The 21,119-nt window shown below is 39.2% G+C and overlaps 2 protein-coding genes across 2 annotated transcripts; one reads left to right on the top strand and one right to left on the bottom strand.

Moving 5' to 3' along the window:
* LOC116332341 lies at window positions 1-14,330 on the bottom strand. The gene is made up of 6 exons (XM_031755255.2): window positions 14,097-14,330; window positions 12,920-13,255; window positions 11,957-12,298; window positions 11,821-11,862; window positions 11,473-11,568; window positions 1-313 (listed from the first exon to the last, which is right to left on the bottom strand). The coding sequence occupies exons 1-6, from the start codon at window positions 14,158-14,160 to the stop codon at window positions 186-188; spliced, it is 1,008 nt and encodes a 335-aa protein (XP_031611115.2). The 5' UTR covers window positions 14,161-14,330; the 3' UTR covers window positions 1-185.
* LOC120433099 lies at window positions 13,948-20,789 on the top strand. Its single transcript, XM_039598669.1, has 6 exons — window positions 13,948-14,006; window positions 15,452-15,543; window positions 18,254-18,508; window positions 18,635-18,895; window positions 19,879-20,037; window positions 20,307-20,789. Exons 2-6 carry the CDS (start codon window positions 15,477-15,479, stop codon window positions 20,348-20,350), a joined length of 786 nt encoding a protein of 261 aa, XP_039454603.1. The 5' UTR covers window positions 13,948-14,006; window positions 15,452-15,476; the 3' UTR covers window positions 20,351-20,789.
* The last annotated feature ends 330 nt before the right edge of the window (window positions 20,790-21,119 follow it).

Below are 21,119 nucleotides of genomic sequence, written 5' to 3'. Positions count from 1 at the left end.
AAAATTCAACATATGTTGCACTTTTTATGGCAGAGGAAAAATACATATCAGCACACACGTATAAAGCAAACAACAAGGCTTTACCTAACGGTTTCCTTATAGTTTTTTACTTAAGAAAAACAAAACAATTCATGTCCATGACCACAAACCAACACACAGTTCTTTTGAGATTAATTTATGTTCTGCTATGAAACCAAGCAGTTGGACAAGTTGTCAGGGTTTGGCTGTTCTTGCTCTTCTCTCAATGGAATGTGTTGTTGCTCCTCCACTTGCTCATTGTTTGGATGATCATTTTGCTCTCCAGTTTGTCTTCCTGTGCAAGATAAAACAAGTTATTTCCTCTCAAAATCGATCATTATCATTTTATGTTCTTTGTGCAGACTGCTCAACATGTGTTGTATCTTACAATCTCACATCTTAGATTGTGTAAACCAGAAATATCTGATATTGAAAGCAATTAAGACTAAAAAGAGAAATTATTGGTATGTTAAAGAATTCAATGCATGATGCTGCTTTTTTTTTCCTTTGAGAGGAGAGGGTCAATAAAAATCACTTCTTTCTTCTTTTACCTATTTCCGGTCACCAAGCACTACACCTTTCAGTTATACGATATGTCATATATTTATAATGTTTATGCAGGCTGATATTTGAACTTTTATTGTTCCACCTATATGAATGATCAAGATCCTTGTAAATAGAAGACTCTTGTAGGTCTGACATTAGAAACCTTTTGTCAACCAGGTGTATTTAGGTAAATTTGATTTATGTTTATTGTCACCCAACTTGTAAGTGATTTTAATAAATTTACTGCACTGAACGTTTTACTTGATTGTTTACAAATTGCATTGAGCAATATTAGGATGAAAATGGGTCAAGATTTTAGAAATTTTATATGACAGGAACTGTGGCCATACATTTTACATTTAGTCTGAGGTAAAAAGGAGATGTTTGTTTTTACATTGCATGATAATAACACTGCTAACTACTAAACCTACTAAAATGAATCTGAAGTGAAAAATGAAAGTATTATAAGCATATCTATTAGTATTATTATTATAATAACTATGTAAACTGATACAGGCATGATGGGAATCGCTCAGAGTAGCGCTGCTGCTTCTCCACATGGAAAGGAGCTAGTTGAGGCGGTTTGGATATCTGACAAGGATGCCTCCTGGGCGCCTCCCAGGTATGTCATGTCCCACCAGGAGGAGGCCCGAGGGCAGACCCAGGACACACTGGAGTAATTATATCTCTGGCCTGGGATCACCTTGGCGTTCCCCTGGACAAGCTGGAGGAGGTGGCTGGGGAGAGGGAGGTTTGGACTTCTCTGCTTGGGCAGAATGGATGGACAGATGGATGGAAAATTAATCAAATATTTTGGACCATATGTGGCTGATCCTGGTGTTTTGACCCAGTATCTGAAGCTTTGAACTTTCATGTTTGTCATTTAATGTTTTACTGTTTTGGAGTGGATTCTTTGAAATTTTTGTTGAGATTTATTTTTAAAGCTAATATCTTGTAATAAGCATCACATATTTGTGTTTTATACTTTATTGCACACAGCCAAGCATTGTAGATTAGTATTAGAAGTAGATCGCTATACTCTGATACTAACACACATAAACAGAGAGGAGCCCCCTTCTCTATGGAATTTGAAGGGGAGGGTCTGTCTCACTGGTGAAGGCACCACAAGTCGTAAATTTCTGGGCTCGGAGAAGCTCTCTTTCTCCCCATCTCTTTATGCAGGTCTGACTGAAGGTGAAGGGGTGGTTGCCATGGTGATGGGTGAAGGTGCATCTCCAAATAAGGAGATGCTCAGAAAGTTGCAGAAGAAGAAACGTGAGCCAACATCAGGGCTAAGGCCACCGTAAACTTTTTTGACCAGTCACGTTAACAGTATGTTTATCATACATAATTGAAAGCATTTACTGCCTGGGCGTGGCAGCCTTTTGTCTCTGAGCCAGAGAGAGGAGGTCCATGACCCCATGTAAAGTTTAGTGGGTAGAAACGACAGAATAACCACTAAGGGCCTCTATAATACCTGTGCCAACTTTCAGACCCAAAGCTCTTGCAGGAACGAACTCAGAATAAATGGGACAACAGGGTCAATATCAGCTGGAATACATTAAAGTTAATTATTTTAAAAGAAAACACAAAGGGTTTGCAATAGCCCTAAAACATCACAATAAAAAGGTCACTAACGACCAACAATGAACTCTTATTGGTGCAACCTGCCAGCAATGTAACTGTCACCTGAGGGCTAGCTCTCCCCTGGCGACCCCAGGTGCTTGTTGCTTTAAAAAAACAAACACACAAACAAGTCCACCCCAAATAAATACGAGCCCACTGGAACACTTATCGCATGCACTAAGTGTTTTGTTCAGGCAATAATTAGTTGCACTACAATCACTCAATCTTAATCACAGCAAATCCACTCACGATGAGCACTTATGCAAGACCTAATCTCTCTAGACCAGGGGTAGGCAACCTTTCTGATGGCGAGTGCCATCTAAAATTTCCTCAGAAGTCAGTGTGCCATATGATTGCATTAGCAATAAATTTAATAACGCTCTATATGAACAGTTACACACTATATAGAACAACTTTATAGAATTATATTTGTTCGCAGATGTTGGCAGCTATCAGCGAATAGTTATCAGCTACTTTAAAACAAAAAAAAGACACTTTTTATCCATAACAGCAAATGAACTGTACAACAGAAAATGCAAATGCTATTTATGGTCTCCTCACAACAATGATAAGAAAAATAAACTGGGCCAATATGGTATGTTTGTTAATACAGAGATACACATGTTAATGTGATCTCTGGTCTCCCACTCAGAGACACAGGTCTCCAAGTGTCCAGCATTCAGACAGCTACCTGAGGACACTCATGTGAGAGAAAATCTGCTCTACAGATATTGTCATCATCCTGGGTCCTTTTGACCCAGCGTTTTGTGTTTTCTATTATTGTGATTTTGGTTCTGTTCCTCCTGTTTAGTGTTTATTCTGTTTCCCATCCCCTGATTACTGGTGTGTATTTATAATGTGTGTTCACCCGTCCTCGTTGCTGGTTCATCTGTGTTGTTCCCCACCACTTTCCTGTGCATTCTCCCGCGTTGTTCTCCCTGCATCTCCGTTTCATGTCTCTAGGTTTCAAGGTTTCAGGTGTGTTTTTGCTTAGTTGTTCCTAGTTTAGGTTACTCTTAGGTTTCGGTTTTCGTCCACCTCGTCCCTGTTTATGTCACCCTTTGGTTAATAAAGCTCGCTCACAACTTAAGCCGTCTGCATCTTGGGTCCTTATCTAAACTACACACGTCTGCCACACCGGACGTGACAGATATGTAGAGCCAAATACTGTCAATAAGGCCTCTGCAATGTTCTGAAGACAGTTAAGCTTGTCAGGTAGTGATGTCCAGCAGGTGACAATGCAAGCTCCATGAACACGCACAGCTGTGGATTCCAGCTGCTTCGATGTTGCATTAACTCAGCCAGTTAATGTGAAACAAATCCAGCTGCTCATTAAAGCTTTCTGGTTTCATCAGAAAAGAAAACATTGGTCCATACACCTGAAAGTCCCAAAAACACATTGTGAATTCTGTCTCAAGTCTACGGATGTATCCGTGTATTTCTGTGGTGCTGATGCTGTGCTGAACGGAGAGCTCCTGAAGCATTTGAAGTGTCGGAATGTGGAAAGCTAACAACGTCCCTCTCACCAGTAGGCTAAGTTATTTTTAGCCAATTACAAGTTGAATCTGGTAGTTGGGGTTGTTAGCTAAGATACCGTCATAAAGAAGCGGCACAACTAATGTGTCTATGCAAGCTAATTTGCGATGTGCACCGCTGGCCCGGCCATTCATTTTTTAATGCACCTTCTCAGATTAATTGCGTGTTGTGCCCAGGGCTGGACTGGGACAAAAAATCAGCCCAGGCATTTTGACTAGAGACCGGCCCACCAGATATTAAAGCCATAAAGCCTTTGAATGAAAACAAACGCTGTTGTGACCAGGGGCGATTCTAGGATCAGAGCTTTGGGGGTGCTGAGCACCCAGAGAGCTGCCCAGCCAGGCAAGATAAACTTTACACGTCACGATGAGACATCTTCCCTGTCTCTTTGAGTCCATGCATCCTTAAATGTCTCCAGTTGTCCCGAGTTCTCTCTGACTGTCTCCTTGGTGCATTTAAACCCCTGTTCCTCCCTGTCCTCATTGTCTGTTGTCTTCATCTCCGCTATCAGTCATCATAATTTTACCATCTCTGCGCAAGTCTGCAAATTTCTTTATTAAATCATAAGATTCTTAAATTCAACAAGTCTCTCTGTGCCTGGGTCCTCGTCACAAAACATGACATCACCGTTTTGTACATTTTAACACAATTTAATCCCCACATTTGTGAAAGAAAAGCAAAACACTTTTTTGATTAGTCTGTAACAAAACCATCAAATCTGATAAAGGTTATTTAAATGATGCTCATAGTGAGTAAGAAGTAAACTGAGTGCATGTTTTGGACAGAGATTCACTTTTAATGTGTATGTATAATATAATACAGATACATAAAAAACACTCCCAAAACAAAATAAATTATTACAAAATATTAATAAAAAACTATAAAAATGGAGGCAACTTTGCCTGTGGTAGAATGTATACAATGTATGAAAAAATCTTTACTGCAGATACTAATTTAACTAATTTAATAATACTAATTTTGTGTTGTAAGATTTATGAGTTTCATGCTTTCATAGTGGTACTTGGGAGAGCTTGACATTTTTCTCAGGTGGTACACACTGTAAAAAGTTTGAGAAACACTGATAAGTGTTTCTCTGCCGCATAAGTCTGTATGCGGCAGTCATACAGACAACTGGACAGTCCAAAAGTTGGCCTACCTATTACTGGCTGAGGTTTTAGTAGAGTTGTGGCTGAACCACATAAAAATATATCATTAATTTTAATCTCGCCAATCAATGATATTGTTATGTTGGAATGTTGTTAAAGAGGGTGTGGTGGATTTTTGTATGATATGTATAACTATGTAACTATATACTCTATATATCTATGCGCACTGAACATATATATTTTAACTTTCATGTGGAGTCTTAAGCACAAGACACCGAGGTTTATTAAGCTGGTACAGTAACAGGGCAGTTAATGTAAGGGGAGAGTTCTCCTGAATAATTTACTCTCCGGTAACTAACCTTCCCTAATACACACTCAATGTCTTTAACGCAGCACAACCAAAACAGTAACATTGTAACAGAGATCCTGAACACATCACGATAAAATACCATACAAAATAAACACACACACACACACACACACACACACACACACACTTTGAACCCACACTGAAGTGTTTTTATATATGAGAAAGCATGTAACCTATGTATTATATGTTATAAGATTGTGCCACTTGCTGTATAAGATTTAATAATTAGGATTAATGTCTGACCTTTGACCGTGTCATGACCTATTGTGATAAGCCAGAGCAAGGGGTACTCAGAGTCCTGACTGGCCTTTGGCCAAGACCTTGGCCGCTACCTGACCCCAGCAGCTGTGTTGGGCGTGTGGGAAAGTTACCCAGCAGCAGGGGGCGGGGATACTGGTCCCTATATTAGGGGACCAGAAGACACCCCCAGAGCTCTTTTTCCTCCTGCTGCTGCTACCTGTCCGTCTCTGTGTTGCTCTGCTGTCTGTGCTTAAGGCTGTACACCCCGGGGTTTTGCTTTGCTTGCTTTCTGCTATGTAATTTTCTTGCTAAATGTCTGTATGTATTTTTCCTGCTGTTCATATGATTCAGTGTATTAAACTCTGTTCCAAGAATTCTACTCTTTTACAGAGCATCCTTTTTAGTGTCTTGGTTTTAATTGGATTTGGATCTCCACATCGTTGGTGGAAGAAGGTTATCAGGATGGCTTCAAAAATTGGCGACCACAAGGGTCAAAAATGTTTCAACCCAGTTTGTTTTGCAGATTCTGTATAGCAGCTTTAATATAGGGAGGACACAACATCCAGACTGTATGAGTAAAATCAGGTTTTTTCTCTTCGTCAGTTTAACAGTTTCTGTTTTGCCTGTCACTGTTCCCTGTCTGTTTTCTTACCTGGTTCTTCCTGACCTTGTACTTTCTCCTCATGTTCCCCTCTTTCCTCTCTCCCTCTTTGGACTGACAATCATACACAAATAGATTGTATTCAATTAGATGAAAAAATTACATTAATATGAAAAAAATAATTATTAAGATCACTAATGAAAAGTCCTCTCTCAGTGTACTTTCAACCAAAAGGCAAATAACCAAACCACATGAACATCTAATAAAAGATATAAAATATTGAAACACTGATCCAACATTATCCTTTATTGATGGATCATTTGTTCTTACACTTTTACCTGAATGTGGCTCCTGTTTTTGAAAAAACTTCCTTATATCCATTATGAACCTGGCTGTCTCTCTCTACACACACACACACACACACACACACACACACACACACAACAGGAGTTATAAGGTTAATGGGCATTCAGTAAGTTAGCTAGTTAGTATCCATTTCAAACAGGACAGTGGTAACAACAGCAGGCTACGGACAATTTTAAGTTTTAGATTTTAAATAGGCTGTATACATTTCAGTGGGAGCAACAGGACGGTCAAATGTCGCTGATTTTACTACAGAGACGGATTGTAGGGTAGCAAACATCATTGGAAAACACGTTTTCAACACTGCAGGTTACCTGGTGTAAGGTTTTTCAGCTAAAAAGAAACATGACTCCTATCTAACTATATAAAGAGTAACTGAAGGTTAAATGCTGCTAATATGTCCTGTTTTAATCCAGGCACTCCACCTCCGCTCCGCTGCGTCTCAGCTACCATCGCTCTGGCAGCAACGACCCTAGAGCCAGAGTGGGGGCGAGCTGGAACAAACCATTTTGGGAGGGGGGAGGGGTTATCTATACTTTTGTTGTTAAAATGTTCCGTCTCAACCAAGTACTGTATGCTTTTTATATTTTTAGTAATGTGTCAAACAAACAGCAAATATTGTCAAAATAAGTAAGAAATCTTTGGGGGTGCTTTGATTCATTTTGGGGGTGCTTCAGCACCCCCAAAAATGGGCTAAAATCGCCCCTGGTTGTGACAGTGATGTACGCTGTCTTGTTGGTAAATGTATGATTTCTATACATTTTACGTCAGATAAAAACTTTGGTTGTAAGATTCAGATAATTATTTAATAACAGCCAGACATTTTAAATGAGAATAAGAAAGTATTTCTTTGTGCCCCCCTTTCCCTGTTAATGCCCTACCTGGCCCCCCTGGCAAAACTTTGCTAGACCCGCCCCTGCACAGTTACCAGCTGTCAGCTACATAGAAAAGGATCCTGGTGTTATTTGTCTCTCAGAAACAGTTCATAACTTCCCTTCAACTCATTCATGTCACCTAAAAGGTAAACCTGTTTCTCCATCACCTGTTCAGCTCTGATGATTCAGTAAGGACATCTCCTGGTTTCATCTTCATGTTTCCCTCTCACCAGATAACCAAACCGACATCATGACCAGCAGCTTTACAGCTGTGGCTCCAGCAAACATCAGCTGATACTAGAAATTAATATTAAATAAATTCTAACAACAGCTGATCAAGCTTAAACGTGCTGCTGTTGTTTAGCATGAAATCCGCTGGTTTCCTCTTTCTGGCGCAAAGTGCACAGCAAAAACTCCAGTGTTAAATTAACACTGGAGAGTGTTTATATGTGTCCACACCTCTGAGTGTTAAATATAACACTGTTGAGTGTTAAATGAACACTTTTGGCAGTGTTATATTTTTTAAAGTAACCAAGTCAGTTTTGAAGATTTACAACGACTAACACAGAGCAGTGCTGATTTTCTAACACTGGAAAATAACTCAAAATGTTAGAAATATTCCAGTGTTAGAAAATCAGCACTGCTCTGTGTTAGTCTTTGAGTGTTAACACTCAACAGTGTTATATTTAACACTCAGAGGTGTGGACACATATAAACACTCTCCAGTGTTAATTTAACACTGGAGTTTTTGCTGTGTGGGAGATAAATAAACAAGAGAGAAAAGCCGATCAGCTGATCATTGATCAGTTTCATAATTAAAGTAGGAACAGGAGAGAGAGGAGGTGAGAATGAGAGAAGAAGAGGCAGCTGTGCAGCGTAATGACAGAATAACTCCAGCTTTGTGTCTTTTTCCATTCTAGCTGAAGTCCAGGACAAACTCTTCTCAGCTCAACACGAAACGGGCAATATTTTCTCTGAATGAGGGACCATTCCGTCTTTTTATGGGACGGTTGGCAACTCTACTAACTAACCTTATGAATAAAATAAAGTTCACTATCAATAACATCACAGCACCCACCCAGCTGTATAGAAACTCCATCATGCTAGCTAGTACGCAGTGCGAGTTATTGTAACTGACTGTAAAAAGTCAGCACAACGAAAATAAACTCCACCTAAACTTGGTTTATATCTGACCCAGATAGACTGCAGGTCATAACTTCTTACCTGAAGCTCAGTTCACCTGACACTCGGACCGGCCCCGCCTCGGGTCTCTCCTCCTCTTGCCTCCCCTTTCCCTCATCCACCTGCTGGCCTCCACCACTTGCTAATGTTAATGAATCTGTGGAAGCTCCGCGATAGCCACCACCAAACAGTCAGTGTCAGTGCACCCCAGGGCAGCTGTGGCTACAATGTAGCTTGCCATTACCAGTGTGTGAATGTGTGAATGACTGAATGTAGTGTAAAGCGCTTTGGGGTCCTTAGGGACTAAGTAAAGCGCTATACAAATACAGGCCATTTACCATTTTTTATCAAACAACTGAGTTATTTTTATACATCGGCCAGCATCTGGCCAATCCATCACCTTTCATTGTTTATACCGTTACAAGAAAATAATAATAATTATTATTATTATTAATAATAATTATATACCAAGCAAATGCCCGGTATACCCAATGGCCAGCCCAGCTATGGTCGTGCCATCAGTTAACTCTTCGCGTGCCAGCTGTGGCACGTGTGCCTAGGGTTGCCGACCCCTGCTCTAAGGTAAGAGCCCAGCCCAGGGATTACACATTGCCTGAATAATATTGCACCAGTCCAGTAGACATAAAATCAAACCCCAAATAAAGAAATCAGTTTTAAAATGTGACCCTACTCTAAAACCAACTCAGAAGAAAAACGCAGCAAAAAGGAGAGGAAGGAAAAAACAGTGACACAATCACATGTGCAGCCTGTCCTGCAGGAGATAATACAATATAAATTACACTTCAGTGCATAAATATCCTTTTCTAATGTCAAATTTATTAAAATTTCAAACCTCCAGCAGACTACTATGTTTGCTTCTCAACTTGCTTAGGGTCTTCTATAATCACTACTAAAAACATCAAATACATTTCAACAAACTTAAACTCACTAAGAGAAAGACAGCCTGTACCTTGAGTCTCTGCTGTAGGGACATAACCACAGTGTGTGTGAATCGCCGCTAAATCACCTCAGGCTCTTTGCCTTTCCAAATCACAATTGCTCACAGCCACTCATCAGCGCAAGGAGAGAAGAGCAGCACCTCTTTTATACCATCCTTATGATCCCCTGGGTCCTAAAGCCTCAGTGTTGGGAAGGTAACTTTTAAAATGTATTCCGTTACAGATCACAGAATACATGCCACCAAAATGTATTCTGTGACGTATTCCGTTACGTTACTCAATGAGAGTCACGTATTCTGAATACTTTGGACTAGTTAATATATTATCATGCTTTTAACAACTACATGAATGTACTATTGCTGTGTGATTTATTACTATTACTGAAGGCTACCTGCCAAACCAATACCAACTAGATTTTTAAATCTCAATATAAAATGAGTAACAGTAGGGTGCACTTTTTGCAGTGATCTCGTATAGAAAACTATTCAGCGCGTATGTAAAACAGGTCCGCGGCTCCGAACTGTAGTAAAGGGACCTCTGGCTCGTAGCCGAAAACTAGCTTTACTTTGTTGTCTGGGTCAACTTTGCTAGCGAGAGACAGAGAGAGGCGTTGAAAGGCTGTTCCAGAAGTTCACATGAGGAAACACATAGTAAAACGAAACAAACACACAGCATAATGAGGGTACGACGCAACAACAAGCTGGGGAAGACTGAGAACTAAAATACACAGGCATGAACACCAGGGAGACAAAACGAGATTAGGGAAATGCAAAACCATACACTCTGCAGACAGGACAGGTCTATCAAAAGAAAACAGGAAGCATAACACGCATCAGGACACAGACTAGACACTGAGATGTGGAACAGAGGGAAGGGCACAGAAAAAGAACAGGACACCAAAAACTCGAAACTGTCAATATAACACAAAAAATAATTCAAGGAACCTAAGTTAACCCAAAAAACACTAAAACTGTGTCCAAAGACCCAGGACTGTGACAATTTCAGCTTCTATTTTATTTAGCACCATCTTCTTTCTGAACTGTAATTCACACCAGATCCCCTTTGTCAGACCCCAGACAAGCCCCGACTTACATATTACGTTCCACAAAAAAGTTGTGGGAATGGGGGAAAGTAACAAAAAGTGTGCAGGTTTAAAAATGGCTTTTATTATTATTTTTATTCATAATTAAACTAAGACAGACAACCTGCAGAAGAAGGGAATCACACCTTGACCCAGAAGCTGATCACCTTACTTTTTAACAGTAAGTTAAAACAGGCTAGATCACCAAGAAAAAACAAACAAACAAACAAACAAAAAACACCGCCCTGCTCTACAGCTCAAGCAGCCATGCCACACAGCTCACAACCTGAAACATCACTTTCAATACTATATGAGCATCTGATCTACTTTCTCTTTTCTCTTTGTTCCTTTTCCTGGCAAATTTGTACCTATGATAATAAATGTTCTTGGTCCTCTTTCAACATTTGTGAAACCGTCTATCAGGAACCTAAGGGTAACTGATAGAGATTTGTTCATGTCAAATCTCTGGTTTGGTCCTGCTTTTATCACTTAAGAAAGGTTGCTAAATTAAGCTCTATGGTATCTCGCACTGAACTGCAGGTTGGTATACATGCATTCATTTCATTACATTTGGACTACTGTAACTTACTGTTTACATGTCTAAGCAAAAACTTCCTGGAGCATCTTTAGAGCTCTTCATGGACAAACACAAACTTACAATATTGAATTTCTGCCGCCCTATGTCCCTAGCAGGTCCCTGAGGTCATGTGATCAGGGCCTACTTGTTATACAGCATACAAGGCTGAGAACTAAGGGAGACAGAGCTTTTGCCACTGTGGCTCCCAGACTGTGGAACTCACTCCCTCTGAGTCTAAGATCTGCGGGCTCAGTAGCCTCTTAAAAAAAAAAAATAATAATAATCTTTTTAGAATTGCATTTGGTTACCTTTTGTCTGTTTGTTTTTTTTATATCTTGTTATTTAAGACATCTCTTAATGAAAATTAAAAGTGAAAAGAAACTGTGACTTACGGTTTTGCCAATACCTAGCGATGACAGCAATGACAATGCCACCAACAATGACACCAACAATGACACCAATAGTGTTTTTAGCGGTATTATTATTACCTGAAAAAAAAAGCAGAATAAATATGTCAGGTTTCTTTGTCTAGACTTCCAAAAGAACGCTCATCCATCAATTTTCCACACCTGCTTCTCCTGCTTGTGTGAACAGAGTAACAATAACATAAACACAAACAACTGTGTCATTTGTTTTATTTACATTGTATCTGAACAGACATCACAGGGAACAGTAAGGACAGGACACAAAGAAGCTAAGTGTGCTGGTGATATCTCATTAAACAACAAATATTTACTTACTTGATCCATTAAACTGTTGTTTTGTATCATGTTTTGCTGCATCTGTTGAAAAGTATGTTAAATTTTGTTAAAATGCAGACAAATATATATATATTTTTAAATTATTTTGAATATGCATTACATCAGCTGTACTTGCCAACTTTTAGTGTAATGTTCCCCTTTCTGACTTGACTGTGCAGTTTGGGAACATGACATATATAGAGTCCTTCATCTTCTTTGCACACATTTTTCAGTAATAAGGAAATGTTGCCTTTCCCGATTTCGTCGCAGAAGAGAGATGTTCTGTTTACAAAGCGTCTGTCCTGTTGATTTGGATCATGTTTCATACTTCGATAAACATGCACATAAGTTTTATTGCATGTCCACTCCACTGTGAGAGTCGACACATTAAATGGGGGCTCCAGGTGACACGGCAGAATGACGTCCTCACCCACATTTGCTTTGACTGGTTGATCTGAGCCAATCACATCAGACTCTCCTGCAAAAACAAACGTTCAATCAAATAATGGATGGAGTGAAATATGATATGCAGATATAAAATGTACTAGCCAAAACAATACAATAAACCCACAACATATTCGATGGAGTGAACAGAAATTTAAGCATGTGCTTTCACTCAAAGCACAGACTGAAAAATAACATTTAAAGATCAGACTCATTAAGATTTAATTTAGCAATGGCTGTGAATAATTAAATGAGCAGCAGCCAAATCTAGATAAAAAAAAAAAGTACTCTAAAGAATAGCACACAAAATACAGTAGCTCAATAATATGTCTAAAACAATTAGGTCAATCAATGCAATGAGTTCAAAAACCTTTAGGTTGATTCAGATTGAATAGCAGGCAAACGACTGAGAAATCTCATTTGCTCTCTGTTTATTACAGAATTATAGTGATGATAGCAGCCTTCAGGCACTGGCCACAACTGCACTGACTCTGCTAGAAGGTAGAAGAGGTGACATGTATGGGACTGATAACCACAAATAGTTCTGATCACATCAAAACTAACTGAAAGAAAATACTCAGACAGTTTATATCAGTTTCCTTTCTAGTCAAAGATCAAAGTTTGGATTATTTCAGTATTTGCACCACATACTAACCAACAGTGAGGTTAACATAGCAACTTTTCTCCACATTATCAGTGATAAAGGAGCATTTGTATCTCCCGGTGTCAGTGAGTTTTAGTGAGGACAGCATCAGTGACAAATTTCCTTTGCTTAACGCCTCCTGGGAGAGAGCAGCCCGCTCTTCAAAATGCTCTCTCTGTGCTCCAGCATTGTCTTTTCCATCTTGACGAAGGATCACAATGTCATTCCCACGAGTCCACTTCACTGTCTGAGATTTTGCATCCAGTGGGGGCTTAAGGTAGCACTGGAGAAGGACACGTTCACTGTATACTGCTTGTACTGGCTCAGAAGAGCAAATAATCTGAAGTTCTGTTAAAAAAAAATACAAATGTTACATTAGGATTGGATAAATCTTTGTCCAACAATCTAAAACAAATTTAAGACCAGGACAAACAAGATTTGGGGTTAGGTTAATGTCCAGTTAAAATCCACTGTTTTTTTAAAAGAATTTTCATCTGTTTGGAAATTATGACCATTTTCATTAGGGTGATTATTTTGTGGGTGATCATTAAATATTTACTTGTGAGACAAGACTTTGTGAGACTTTTAGAAAACAGACCTGTTGACGTTTAAAACTAAAAAAAAAAAAAAAAAAAAAAAAAAAAATCTTCCCCCAGCTGGAACTCAAGCTAATAACCAGCTCACTTGAGCAATGGTTTCCTCTTTGTGAGCGGTAATAATATACTCTAGTTAAGTCTGACACTCTTAAATCTTTAACCAAACACATCAATACACGACTGACTGATTTGCCGGTATTTACATATTAAAGCAACTACAAACGACTTGTCGCATATAAGCAGGTTAATAAGGTTTTAATCATTTTTAAAACTCTTAATATGAGAAGTGTGCAAATTGTGATTTAGGCAGCCCTCGTTTTTGTTTATTTTGATTTCACATTATGTGAAAGCCAAACCGTTTGGGGGTGTCAAGTTGCATATTCATTTCACTTTGTAACCGTTGTAACCCGACCTCCGATCAAATCCGAGGAGGCTGACCGTGTTAGCTTTATACATTTGACATATTTTGTGGTTAAATCGACGTCCATCTCTGCGATTGGCAGGTAGTTTCAAAACAGCGCCTGTACTAATGTTTTTTGTTTGTTTGTTTGCTTGTTGTTTTCTTTTATAAAAAGACAAATACATTTACTTACCTGTAACTTCCGTAATGAATACGCAAAACCAGACTGACAGCAAAATGAGAGCCTTCAAAGTCATTGCTCACTTTGTGTAAAGAGGCTTATTTGTTCTTAAGGAACAGAAGAATTACAGAACCGCTGCTTGACTTGTGAAAAGAAACAAGAAGAAAGAAAACAAAAGAAAAAAGAGATACCAGCTTCCCTTTCGTTTTCGAGTCCCGCCTACGAACTCCGCTATAAAAATGTCATCTAATGAGAGGAAAGGAAACAGGGTTGGACTGCTAATCTGGCCGATGGTACATATATTATTATTTCTTTTTCTTTTTATAATTATACAGATTATGGGCCGATTCCACCGAATTGTTTTGCTAAAAAGTTATTGTCTACAAAAAAGCGATTTCCGGTGTTTGATAAAAAATGATTGAAGGAATTTAAACTATTAGAAAGGACTGGTTGGCCTATAATCTGTCAAAAAAGGGTGAAACAAATCGGTCGTGAATGACATCGAGGTTTTTTGACCCAGAAAGGACATTCCCATCACAAAGTAGAAGCTGCAATAAGTTTGGGGCATCTTATATGGCCTTTATTTATCCCGGTAAAAAGTCTAATCGACATAAAAACTTGTTTTTCGGGAGAGAACTGGCCAAGAAGGCAGGATATTGTAATAAATATAGCATAACAGTTATATAAGCATACTTTACGTGACCCAAATGAACTGGGCTAATTATAATGTAGGTGCAAAGCAGAGTGATAAAGATACTGTGCGTTGTAATTTCTTTATTTTATGTATAAGTTCCATTCACTGCAGTCTAGTTACTGTTAAAAGTAAATACATTAACCATAAAAAAACTAGATCATACTAGATCATTGAACTACATCATAGAAAAATCAAAAATCACGTTTCAGGGCAGACCCAGGCTCAGGGAGGGGCAGCCAATCTGCCTCGACTGGTTGGGGTAAGGGGAGGGAGAAGAACAAGGAAGATCACAATGTTGTCCACGCACCTTGTCACCTTGTCACGTCCTCATTTAGTACCTCGGTTCCTCTCTGGTTTGCTCCGTCCTTAGGATGTGGCTGTTTCATATCATGTTTCTCCGAAGTCAGACTTTTATTGGATTCAAACAAAGATTAAGAATGATTCTGATTGAGCCTTTTTGTCTTTTAGGACAAACATTGATTTTTATGCATTCATTGTGAACTGATTAGGTTAACCAACTGTAACACATTCTTACAGTTGCATTTAGTAAAGACATACAAATTAAATGTGGCAACTTTAAAGGGTTTAGGCTAGATTAACAATGTATTAGATTAGTGCAAAAAACTTGGGGGGTGTTTCTTGAAGTTTTTTAAAAAGTTTTTTCCTGTGTTAGGATTCAACAGGATGTGGTAGACTACATGTTAAGCTTAAGAGTCAAATCATACATGTACATGATGGAAGTCACATCACTTGTCGTCATGCTCTGTGAGTAATTTAATGCTTTAAAAAATATTTCCCCTTTTTTTCTCTCAAATTTCAGATTTCTTTTTTATGAGTCCTCATGAAATTATGAAAAGCCTCATGTCAACAACTTTAAAATGTAGGAAATTTTGACTGTTTTTCCACACATGAAAAGAGATTTTTAATGCTTTTACAAAAAACGCTCTTATTGGCAACATTATCAAACATATTGCATCATGGATTAATTTCTAATGAATCAGATATATTGATGATGAAAATAATTTTGGTTGAAGCTCTGAGTGATTAACTTTGCCTTGTTCTTTTGTCTTTCTCCTTTTTTAATAAAAAAAAAGGAAAAACAATTATGAAAGGGGGAGTCAGTAAAAACAAGTCAGAAAACATGCGTTCGAATGAGACAAGGAAGCTGCAACAAGTAGAGGTAGTTTAGATGAGTTTAAATATCTGGGGTTAGCTACCCAAAGTAACAGACACTGTACCGGTTAGGTGAAGAAGAGAGCAGAGGCAGGGTGGAGATGTGGTTTGTGACAGAATCATAGCAATATGTGTGAAAGCGGAGGTTTACAAGAAGGCAGTGAGAACTGTTGTTGTGTATGTTTGGGGGATGGTAGCACTGACAAAAAGACAGCAGAGCTGAAGATGTCTGATGCTGAAGATTAGGGGTGACAGGAGGTCAGGAATGGACACAATTAAAAATGAGTACATCAGACAAAGTCTAAGGAACTTGGAAAGAGAAGTGTTTTTAAGCCCCATATTACTTAAAAATCTGTGACTCTCCACCAATTACAACTGAAGAACCTTCTGGGGTGAGAGGTGAAATGTCTTCAACAAACTTAAAGAAGTCCAGATGCTTTTTTTTCAAGCTCCTTAGACTACGATGACCTGGATGACTGAGAACCTTCACAGACATACATCAGACATGGGTTTTTTCCACCACAGCAGAGTAACATATTTCAACAACATTTGCCACCACATCATGTAGGAAGCTACAAGTACAGTCTGTTTACCTGACTACTGTGATTGTCCAATGAGATCAGGGACAAGTGAAAAATTGGGTTGCAGTTATATTCTGTACATGGTCAAAACAGCTCAACTTTTCCAGTGCAGCTTTGTCATCTTTTTTTATAAAGTATACTGAGGCCACGGTGCTAAAAGCACCTGCAGAGTAGAAACATCCTGTTTAGTCAGTGGAGATGGTTGTAAAGGATTAACCAGTTTAAATCAAATCTACAGTAAAACAGTCCAGCAGCAATGCAGACAGCTGGTCTGGCAACACAACAACTAGACGTTATTAGACTTTACTAGAATTTATTATTTTTAAACAGCTACTTGCCTCTGCTGACAGAAATAAGGTCTGTAGAGCAAAGACACTGTGGAGATTCAATGTGTGTTTCAAAAAAAGAGAGAAAGAGAAAAATCAAACAGTGATACAAATTGGTATTATGTAAAAATTAGTTTTGAGTTGGTATCGCTTTAGCAAAACATACATATAATAAAACTTTCGACATAAAATTTACTGCTTGGAATACGAAGCAAGCTCTTGCTACAGTTGAACTGGGGCCATAAGGCCTGTATCAAAAGGGCTAGACGCCCCATACTCCTAAAACATCCCCCACAGGATACCCCAAGGGACACGATCAAACGTGAGACTGGTTAGGCAAACTCCCATGCACCCTCCAATAGAGGATAAGGAGCTGGTCCAGTGTTCCACAAGCACGATCTGATATCGTCGTGTTGGTGTTGTTCCCAGATCATCATACTAAATGTTGTTCCAGGATCAACATTGCAAGTGATCAATCAGAATGTTGTGACGTCACACTTTTGCGACTTCGGGAAAAACCGCCGTAAAACAAAAAACTGTACTTAAGCTGCGAGAAACCGCCTCTGTCCGCCGGTCAACGGACCCTGACCCTAATCCTAACTCTTTAATAAACGCTAAGCAGAATTGATATTGTCCTTGCAACATTGGAATTTCATAAATGCACGAATGGCTTGGTGTGCAAAAGAATAACGTCACAACAATGTGATTGGTCACTTGCAATGTTGAACCTGGAACAACATTTTCATGATGATCTGGGAACAACACCAACACGACGATATCAGATCATCTGTTCCACAAACAGAACAAAAATCACATCCAAAGTCTTTAGGGACTCAGGGCAAATTTTATCCATCCCAGGGACCAAGCCAACAAGGAGTTGTTCAGTAACATAACCCCCCGGTGATGGACGAGTCATCCCCAGACTCTGCTTCCTCTATAGAAGCCGTGTTAGTGAGATTAAGGAGGTCTGTAAAATATTCCTTCCACCTACTGACAATATCCTCAGTCGAAGTCAGCAAAGCTCCACCTGCACTGGATAAAGTGCACATGGAGCACTGCTGACTTGTAGAGCACGTCTTTCCCCTCCTGAGTCGCCTGATGGTTTGCCATAATCTCTTCAAGGCAGTCCGAAAGTCTTTTTCCATGGCCTCTCTGATCTCGTCACACACCCAAGTTTTTGCTTCTGTTGTCCCTCTCATCCCCAGTACAGCCTATTTTTGTTTAGTGTTTTTCAAAAATATGGTTAGCATTAAAGTAAATAAATAAAGCAACAAAGGATAATAGATAATAGGCAACATTACAGTAATACAGAAAGCAAACGCATTTGTCTTTTTTAACAGCCAGTGCCGGCCAATGTCACCATTATGAACCTGTATGATCTCTCCCTCTCTGCAGCTACACTCACCATCACCCCCAACAGACTGCAGTTCTTCCAGTATGACAAAATTGAACTGAAGTGTGTGGCAAACTCCACTGGCTGGAAAGTGAAGAGAAACACTGGCTCAAAGACTGAGGAATGCATGTTTGGCTGGGGAACCCCGAGTGAGTCATCCTGCGTCATTGAGGATGCCTACCCAAAAGATACTGGAGTGTACTGGTGTGAATCTAAAAAGAAGGAGTCCAGCAATAACATCACCATCACAGTGATTGGTAATGTCATGGGTGGATATTTTATACTGAATAGGTTAATAACTCTTTCTGATATATTTTTTATTAACCTTGACATGAAAAAAGTAATCAAAGTATATTAAAGCTGTTTATTCTCCAATTTTCCAGCTCATGGTGTGATCTTGGAGAGCCCCATAGAACCAGTGATGGAGGGCAACACAGTGATAATTCGCTGCTCCCACAGGGGAGAAGATGAGTACAATTCAAAGTCAGAATTTTCAGCTGCATTCTACAAAGATGGTGTTTTCATGGGGAAAGGCGATTCAGGGACAATGACCTTTCCAGCTGTGTCCAAGTCGGACGAAGGCTTCTATAAGTGTAAACACCCGTCAAAAGGAGAGTCGAGTCAGAGCTTCCTCGCAGTAAGAGGTGACACGATGGTTTTCTTCCTTTGTACAGTAGTTCTATTTATTGTGCTCAGTCTGTTCTACCTTGATAGCTTTTGAGAACAAGCCATCATTGTGACAGGTTTGGGAGCCCACCATTAGATTTCATTATGAAGAAAAAGTTGGGGAGTGAGTTCTGAGAAATGAAGATCATAACAGAATCTGTAGGCTGCATTGATCAACCATTTTTATTTTGGTCACTCACTATCTTTTGGCATGGCTGCAGCTCACAAGATAGAGCAGGCCATGGTTTGATCTCTTCAGCTGACTCCTAGTCTGCATGCCAAAGTATCCTTGGGCAAGACACTGAAACCCAGCTGCTGTCCATCAGAGATTGGAAGCATTTTTATGTACATTTTTTTAAAGGTGCTTTTATGAATGTGTGAATGAGGCATTTTGTGTAAAGTACCCCCAGTTCCCAAGTAGAGTAGAAAAGTGCTATATAAGTACCAGAGTCCATTTATCATTCACTGATTTTCTTCATTTGTTGTAAATACGTGGAAACTCTTCCAGATTAGGAACCAACACTGACAGGATGTTGGTAGGACAGGGGTTAAAACTAGGAAGCTAAGAAAAATGTGTCTATTTCTTTCTCAAATTTGTTTATATTGATGAAGCTCTGAAACTGGATTTACAGACTTATGATGACATGCAAATGAAAAAAAGAAAAGACATGAGTGTTAGGACTAACTTGTAGAAAGGACTTTAGTTTTTATAAATTGTTCTACATTTGTGTATTTTGTGAGCGACACACTGGAGTTGCTCAGTTTCTATCTCTGTATATCAATAAAAGTATTTTTTCCACACATGAGCAAGAAACACAGTGAAAGCCAAAGTAATACCAAATCTAAATGACTAAATTATTTTTGAATAGCATAAATTTTATTTTATTTTCAAAGTTATCATCTGGATCACGATTACATGTGTAAAACTTCATTAATGAATATCTCTTTTTTTCACACACAGTGGAACTCAAGAAGGTAAATCCTACCACCCTGCCTCCTTCTCCTCATCCTCCTCCTCCTATCATACCCTGGGCCAGAGTGATTTCTAGTGTCCTTCTCTTCATCCTCTACAACTGTGTTCTTGTATTGTGTATCTACACCTACCGGAAGTGGGCTCGAAGTAAGAACACTCAAACACCTGAAATCCAAAACATGATATGTCTGGCTTTTAAAATTAGCATCCTCTGTACACCTGGACTCACACTGACTTTAAACTGTATGCTGTTTTTTTAACTTATCTTCTAAATGCAAAGATATGTTTTGCTTATTCTTGGATGCCTCGTCTTTGTTATGTTTGGAATCAGATTCCGATTTAAATTATACAAGAGAAATTTGTTTTAGGCACTTGTGGCTCCTCTAAAAAAGATATTTCCTCTAATCTTCCTGCAGACAGACGTAAAAGGAAAGCTTCTGTTGGTGAGTCGCAGCCATGATGAGCCCTGCTGGAAAGCCTAAAAAAAAGATGAAGAGCAGCTTTTTTCATACTGAATCTTATCATGTACCAGCTTTTATATTCACACCAGGATTATTTAAATAGAGTATTTCAACATTCATAAAAAACACAGCAACAATTTCAGTATTTTTACATCTATGGTATTGTTGTGTTTCTCATTAGCATATGGCAGTGCTACAAATCTTAGTGCAAAGTGACTGTACTAACCGATTCTCATTTCAAAATGTCCTTATGATGCTTGCTACAGTGTAGCGGCTCAAGTTAGGCTGAACCCGTTGGCCGAAGCTGGCCTCAGGGTCACTCCGTGGTCCACTATTGTAGCTCTGATGTCATCAGCAATTCTCTTCTTACCCTTCCTCTCCCCCCTCCTCGTCCTCCTCTTGCTCCTCCTTGTCGTTGTTGTCCTCTTTGTCCTACTTCTTCACCTCCACGTCCTCTTCCTCGCCCTCCTCTACTTCTCACTCTTCCTGCTCCCTCCACTGTACTCCACACAGACAGCTTACCTGTATTATAGTGCTTAGGCTGATTGCAAAGTGAACTAATTATCTAAAAGAGTTTTCACATGTGACAGTGTGCCAGACAGTTGATAAAATAGTGTAAATAATGGCCATAAATGTGTATAGTTTTGCTAGGAGTGCGTTGATCATTTGCAAATTGAGTGTAAAGCAGTGAGTTGTGTTTACAGTTCTGCAAAAAGAGTGCTGTGCAGTGGATTGTAGCTACAGGTTTGCAAAGTGTGTGTTACAAAA

This window comes from Oreochromis aureus, linkage group 3, assembly GCF_013358895.1.
Source record: "Oreochromis aureus strain Israel breed Guangdong linkage group 3, ZZ_aureus, whole genome shotgun sequence".
Classification (NCBI taxonomy): Eukaryota; Metazoa; Chordata; class Actinopteri; order Cichliformes; family Cichlidae; genus Oreochromis; species Oreochromis aureus.
Note: the sequence above shows the minus strand (reverse complement) of the source record. Positions and strands in the feature narration are given on the sequence as shown.